At 39.4% G+C, this 7361-nt stretch overlaps 1 protein-coding gene across 1 annotated transcript in view; it reads left to right on the forward strand.

The window, feature by feature from the left end:
- Positions 1–2580: 2580 nt before the first annotated feature.
- The window catches only part of CENPL (centromere protein L), an 8470-nt gene continuing 3689 nt past the window's right edge, over positions 2581–7361 (forward strand). The window contains exons 1-2 of the mRNA XM_008563280.1: positions 2581–2700; positions 3329–3580. Coding sequence (XP_008561502.1) covers positions 2581–2700; positions 3329–3580 — 372 coding nt within the window. The remainder of the gene's footprint in view (positions 2701–3328; positions 3581–7361) is intronic.

The raw sequence follows: 7361 nt of genomic DNA on the forward strand, positions 1-7361 counted from the left end.
ATAGGGCGGGGCTGCTGGATCGCGCGGCGGTGGCCCCCCCCCCAGGGTGTATGGACTCTACGGAGCTTCTAACTCCCTTGCTGGATGTCTCTGTGCTCCATATGCATAGGGTGGGGCTGCTGGATCGCGCGGCAGCAGTGTGGTCCCTGTGGAGTTCCCACTCCCCTGCCGGAAGTCTCCCTTCTGTGAGCGCACTAGGCTGGGCTGGGAATGGAGTTAAGTGCCTGCGGTGAAGCCTACCTGCTGGATCACACAGTGGTGGCCCCACAGGGTGTGTGGTTTCTGCAGAGCCTCCGCCTCCCTCCGTCTCCCCACTCTGTTCGCACTGGGCTGGGCTGGGAATGGAGCCGGGTGGCAGCGGTGAAGCCTATCTGCCAGATCGTGCGACAGTGGCCCCGCAGGGCATGTGGTCTCCGCGGAGCTTCTGCCTCCCCTGCAGGACGTCTCCCCGTTCCATATGCACTTGATGTTATATTTTTACAGTTTAAATCGGTTGATTTGTGGGAGAGAGTGACGCTAGGGATCGTCTATTCCGCCATCTTGTCCGGAAGCATTTACACTCAAGTATTCGGCAGCAACCAATAAGGCCAGGTGATTCAGTTTCTGAGGCTGGGAAGTCCAAAGTCCATCTGGTGGTGGTGACAGTGACCCAGGGGTCTCACATTGCAAGATAGTGGAAGCAGAGAGAGCAGAGAGTTTCTTATTCCTTAATGAAAAAGTTTTATAATAAAATGGATTTGGGGTTACTGAGGAGGAGGTGGTTGGAGCGTGGCGCCAACATTGACACTTTTGAAATCTCCTTCTTTCCTTTTTTTTTTTTTTTTTTTGCGGCTGGCAGGTGCAGGAGTCTCAATACTTGACCATGGTGTTATAATACCGTGCTCTAACCAACTGAGCTAAATGGCCAGCCTCTGTCCCCTTTTTAAATAGAATATTCCTCCTTTTGTATTTGATATTTCCTCATGATTAGATTGAGGTTACATATTCTTGGCTGGAATATTGCATATGTGTTGTTGTATCCTTCTTGGGGAATCACATTTGGTAGCACATAGGTAATGCTAATTTTGAACATCATGTCAAGGCATTGCCTAATTTCTTCACTTTGTATAAGTAGTGTTTTTCCCCTCACTGCAATTAATAAGCAGTCTGTGGGGAGACAACTTTAAGATAAGGCATATATCCTGTTCATTGTCAAAATTTCCCTTTAGACTTAGTACCCATTGATAATTTTTGCCTGATCCCATATTTATCATGGTGGTTGCAAAATAAGGATTTTCTACCTCCAGCACTCCGTCCATGTTTACCTGCCAGCCTTTGACATTCTTTTGTAAACCATATCTCCTTTCTTCTCTATTAATTTATCTATTTATTATTTATTGTCTTATGAATTCCTGTTTTTCAAGGCTTTATAGGTTTATAATATATTGCTACATTATTTTGGTGTTTGTGTGTGTGTGTGTGTGTGTGTATGTGTATGTGTATGTGTGTATATATATATATTTTCGGTGGCTGGACTGTACAGGGATCCGAACCCTTGACCTTGGTGTTATAACTCCACACTCTAACCAAATGAGCTAACTGGTTACCCCTTTTTCCCCCCATATATTTTGATAGTAATAATAAGAAGTTTATTGCTGTTTCAATGAATGCTCTAGCCAGAACAAACACTTTTGTCAAGTAGACAACTGTAGTGAAAGTTCCAAAAGATAGTTGGAGTGTGAGACTATGTCAGGAAGTATGGACTCTTTAGAAGAATTCAGTTCAGGAGGAAGCTAGGAGCCTGTGTTGGGATATATCTGAAGACCCTGATCAATACCATGGGGCCAATACAGATGAAGTGTTTTTGTTGGTAATGGTGGTAGCTAGCAGGCACAGTGATAGATCGCTGAACCTTGGAGTTGTCAGCACCATGCTTTAACCAACTGAGCTAACAGGCCAGCCCCAATACAAATGTTTTTGTTTTGATGGTACGTGAAGTTCCAGTAGAGCATGGCAAAAAATACTCCCAAGTATCTTTTTATCTAATTGATTGAATTAGGCATTGTGTCATAGAGTGAATTTACTGCCAAACAACTTTTTTTTTCTTTTTTTTAAAAGATGACCGGTAAGGGGATCTTAACCCTTGACTTGGTGTTGTCAGCATCACACTCTCCCAAGTGAGCCATGGGCCGGCCCTTGCCACGCAATTTTTAAAATTACTTAATTAAAGGTAATCAAACTAGATACTTCAGGAATAGTTACTATTTTCAAGATCTATAATTTGAAGTTTCTAAAAGTGAAACCTAAATGTTCATCTATTAAATATTTATTGAATATTTGTTCTAAATGGCATTGTTCTAGATTCTAAAGTGAACATAACAGGCAAAATCCCTGCTCTCATCAAACTTATACCCTAGTAGAGAAGACAAGATAGAAATTTAGACCAATATATAATGTCAGGTAGTAATAAATGCTGTGAAGAAAAATGAAACAGGGTAAGGAGATTTAGAGTGACAAAGTTGGAGTGGGTGCAAGTGCTGCTTTATATAGGGTGGCCTCTTAGCTGACATTGGGGCAGAGACCTGAATGAAGTGAAGGAACATGCCATGTGAACCCCCAGGAGAAGAGCATTCTAAAGGGAAGGTACAGCAATGCAAAGGTCAGTTCAAGGAGCTGCAAAAAGTCCTGCAAACTCCAGTTTGGCTGGAGTGCAAAGATCAGGTACCTAGTAATAGATTTATATTAAATCTCTAAAATACTATGATTAAATTCGTATTTAATAATGTTTCCTAATTCTTTTTTTTTTTTTGTCTTTTGTCTTTTTCTGTGTCCGGCAACGGATCGCAACCCTCAGTGTTGCCCCCGTACCTGACCAAGCCAGTGAGCGGGAGCCGGTCCGTATGTGGGATCCGAACCCTCGGGCGGGAGCGCCACCGCGCTTCCCAAGCGGCGCACTACCCAGTGCGCCACCGGGCCGGCCCGAATTTAGAGATTTTTTAATGTTAAGCTTTTGATTGTGGGTTTAAAAATTTTTATACTTAGAATTTGTTTAATTTCTTTATTTTTTATTTTTTATTTTTTTGTCTTTTGTCTTTTTCCGTGTCCGGCAACGGATCGCAACCCTCAGTGTTGCCCCCGTACCGGACCAGGGACCGGCAACGGGATTGCAAACCTCGGCGTTGCTCCCGTGCCTCGCTCAGCCAGTGAGCGGGAGCCGGTCCGTATGTGGGATCCGAACCCTCGGGCGGGAGCGCCACCGCGCTTCCCAAGCGGCGCACTACCCATTGCGCCACCGGGCCGGCCCATGTTTCCTAATTCTTAAACTTCTTTTGTCTTGATTTTTTTTCAGGAAGATGTTGATCCTCAAAAGGTTGCATTTCTTCTGCATAAACAATGGACTTTATATAGTTTAACTCCCCTACATAAATTCTCCTACACTAATCTCAAAGAGTATTCTAGACTTCTGAGTGCATTTATTGCTGCTGAAAAGCAAAAAGGACTTGCTGTGGAAGTGGGAGAAGACTTCAACATCAAAGTGATTTTCTCTACCCTCCTAGGAATAAAAGGAACACAAAGGGACCCTGAAGCATTTCTTGTCCAGGTATAGTATGTAAGCAATATTTGCTTCCAAGGAGAAATTAGTCTGAATTTTCTTCATTTGGGATTTGTTGTGGTATTTTCATACTATTTAAAAAATTCCTAAGCTTGTGATTTATAACCTATATTATATCTTGTTTGACCAAATTATAATAATTAGAGATGGCCAACTTAAAAAATTTTTTATTTATGATATATAGGAAATGTGTCTGTGTGTAAAATCATGTTTATTTTAAGAAATTTAGGAAATACATAAAAGTGCAAAGATAGTTGAAAACCAGAGTTTAACATTTTGGTATACATCTGTTTGGTTGTCTGTATCTATGTAGTCTTAAAATTGGGATCATACTGCTCATACTTTTACATTACGGCATTTTTACTAATCAATATTATAGATAATTACTCATGTCATTACAAATTCTACATTTTTGTAGATATAGCTGTGCAATTCTATGGTTTTCACTAGGATTAAATTTCTAGAAGTAGAATTTCAGTAAAAAAAATATGTAACATATTACATATTGTGATACATCATGCCAAGTTTCTCTCAGAAATGTTACATTTTATATTCCTTCCTATAAGTAGTGTATAAAAGTAATAGGACTATCTTTTGATTGATTAAGAAACCAGATTTGTTTATTATTCATGCCTGCTACTTCTGTTTCTTCTGAGTTAACTAATCTTAATCATTGACAAGGAAATTAAGTTCTCAAGCAATTGAAAAGGTCTTATTTTTATTTGTTTCTGTAGATCAGGGGTCAGCAAACTATAGCTTGTAGTTGAAATCTGACCTGCTGCTTGTTTTTATAAATAAGGTTTTATTCGAACATAGCTCACTTCATTCATTTATGTATTGTCTATGGCTACTTTTGGGCTACAACAGCAAAGCTGAGTAGTTGTGGCAAAGACCATAGGGCCTGCAAAGCCTTAAATGTTTACTATTTGGCCCTTTACAGAAGAAGTTTGCTGACCCCTTGTATTTGTCATGGTATTGGCAAAGGTCTCAAGATGTTCTAGGATTAGGTTCAGTTGTATATAGCAGAAAGCCTAAATAATAGTGGACTAAACAACACGGAGGTTTATTGTTCCATCCCCCCACACGCCCTTGCAAGATGTGTGGAGGTAAGCTGTCTAAGGCTGTATGGTGCTTGATGAAATTGTTAATAATCTAGGCTCCTTCCATTTTTCTTCTATGTCATCCTTAGTGCCTGGTTTCTATCCTAAAAGTCACCTTATGGTCTAAGATGGCTACTGGAGCTCTAAACATAATATTCAAGTTCCAGGCAGGAAGTAAAGATGGGAAGGACAAACAGGGTACCTGACACAAAGTAAACCTTGCTGAGACCCAACAACTTGTTTATATCCTAGTTGGAGGGGAGGCTAGAAAGCATTTTTTTTTTTTTTTCTTTTTTTGTCTTTTTTACTGACCGGCGACGGGATCGCAACCCTCGGTGTTGCGCTCAGCCAGTGAGCGGGAACTGGTCTCCACATGGGATCCGAACCCTCGGTGGGAGTGCCGTCGCACTCCCAAGCGGCGTACTCTCCAGTGCGCCACTGGGCCGGCCCAAAGCATTTTTTTTTTTAGTGGGTACTTTGCCACCTCAAGTAAAGGGATTGTTCGCACTCCCAAGCGGCGTACTCTCCAGTGCGCCACGGGGCCGGCCCAAAGCATTTTTTTTTTTAGTGGGTACTTTGCCACCTCAAGTAAAGGGATTGTTTTATTATGAAAGGAAAGATGGGTAGTGGGTAGACAGTTAGTCTTTGTCAAGTGAAGTAGCTGATGCTCAGAGAAGTTGCTGACTTGCAGGTCACCAGTTAAACAAATGTGAGGATTAGAAATGACCTCTTGAATTCCTTACATAGTGTTCTAATAGTTTTCAAATTAAATCTCAGTTTTTGATAGGATTATGGAACTCTTAGGTCATGAAAATGTGATAAACATAGTATATCTGGGCCTCAAGATATTTGAGAGTCTTTCATAATATCTTGAAGAAGGAGAAATATGGTAAAAGTAATTGTTTAAATGATCCTCTCTAAAGGGATATGATAAGGGCTGTGATCTTAACCTTGTCCTGGTCAATACTTTAACAAAAACTTCTATGAATATCTGGAAGGTATGTTTGTTATGTAATATACAAATTTAAAATTTGAGGGGTTAGTCAATCAGCTAGAAATATAATCAAGATCCTAAATGATCTGAGTGGATTGGCACAATGGGCCCAGTTGAAAGAGATTTTTTGTTGTTGTTGGCTGGCTGGTATGGGGATTGGAGTAAGTTTACTGCCTCAATATAATTTGGGAGAGATTTACCTATTAACAGCAAAAATGTATACGTAGGGCTAGTTTATATAAAGCTATCAAGTAAAAACCAGAAAACTGCAATTTGAGATTACATTAATAGGAGTAGAATCTAGGTAAAAATTGGTGATAATGTTGTAATTAGACTTTTTGGAAGTAATTATGTTCACTTATGAATGACTTGTAGGCAGAAGAATTTCAGACAAGAATGACCGGGATAGTGAGAGAATGTGAATGTGTGTCATAGGAGGAATGGTTGAAGAAACTGGAGATGTTAAACTTGGCCAGTATACGAGGGTACTTCAAAAAGTTCATGGAAAGATTTGGATTATCTTTTAATTCTATTTTTCCACAAACTTTTGGAAGTATCCTCATATATGATAGGTACTATCAAATATTCGAAGGGCTTAATCCTGTAGAAGAGAGATTGGATTTAATCTGTTCGACATGCCCATAAGGACGAAAGCAGGACCAGTGGGTGGAAACCACCATATGCAAGAACATTTTAAGTTGATAGAAAGAGCTGCCTTAGCAAATATTGAAGTCTCCCTGAATGGAAGAATTCAAGCACACCGGATTTGTGCGTTTACAGTCACTTCTAAAGTTGAGGGTTCCCTTGGTACCTGATTTGGTTTCAATTTGTACTTGTACTTTATTATTATTCTTGTTATAAATCATATTGCTTCCATTTACCTCAGTTTAACCTTCGTGTTTGTCAGGTATTTCTATTTATCATTCCTGCTTATATTTCTGACCTTTCTACTGGGATAATTTTTCTTCTTCTTGAATTATATCTTTTAGAAGTTCATTTAGTTAAATACCATTGGTTGTAAATTCTCTCATTGTTTGCTTCTCTGAAGATGTCTTTCTTTAGCCCTTGTTCTTGGAAAAAATACCTTTCCAGGGACAAAATTCTATTTTGACAATATGTTAATCAGTCTGAATATATTATTCTATTGTCCGGGTTTCCCTTGTTGTTGCAAAGTCTGTTGTCAGCCAACATGTCTTTTTGTAGGTGATACTTTCTCTCTGACTATTCTTACTACTTCTCTCGGTCTTTGGTATTTTGTAGTGTCACGTAAAGACATGTCTAGATGTGGAATTTTTTGGTCTGCTTAGTATATGTGGGTCTCCCTATAGCTGTGAATTCATGGCTTTCATCATGTTTGGAAAATTATAATCCACAATCACTTCAAATATTGTCTTTCCTCCATGTGTTCGTTCTGCCTTCCATATTGCTCAACTTCTCTGTCATACTTTCTATTTTCCATGTCTCCATTCAATACTATGAATAATTTCTCCAGCTCTTTTCCATAGTTCACTAACTCTCTTTTCAACTGTTTCTAACTTATTGTTTAATCCATCCATTGTGTTATTGATATCTAAATATAAGTTTTCATTTCATTTCAAGTCAGAATATAGGCTTTATTTCTGATTTTCCAGGTCATTTTTTATAGTCTCTTTTATGCATATTTTTTAAGTGAATA

Source organism: Galeopterus variegatus, unplaced genomic scaffold (assembly GCF_000696425.1).
Source record: "Galeopterus variegatus unplaced genomic scaffold, G_variegatus-3.0.2 Scaffold13084, whole genome shotgun sequence".
Lineage (NCBI taxonomy): Eukaryota > Metazoa > Chordata > Mammalia > Dermoptera > Cynocephalidae > Galeopterus > Galeopterus variegatus.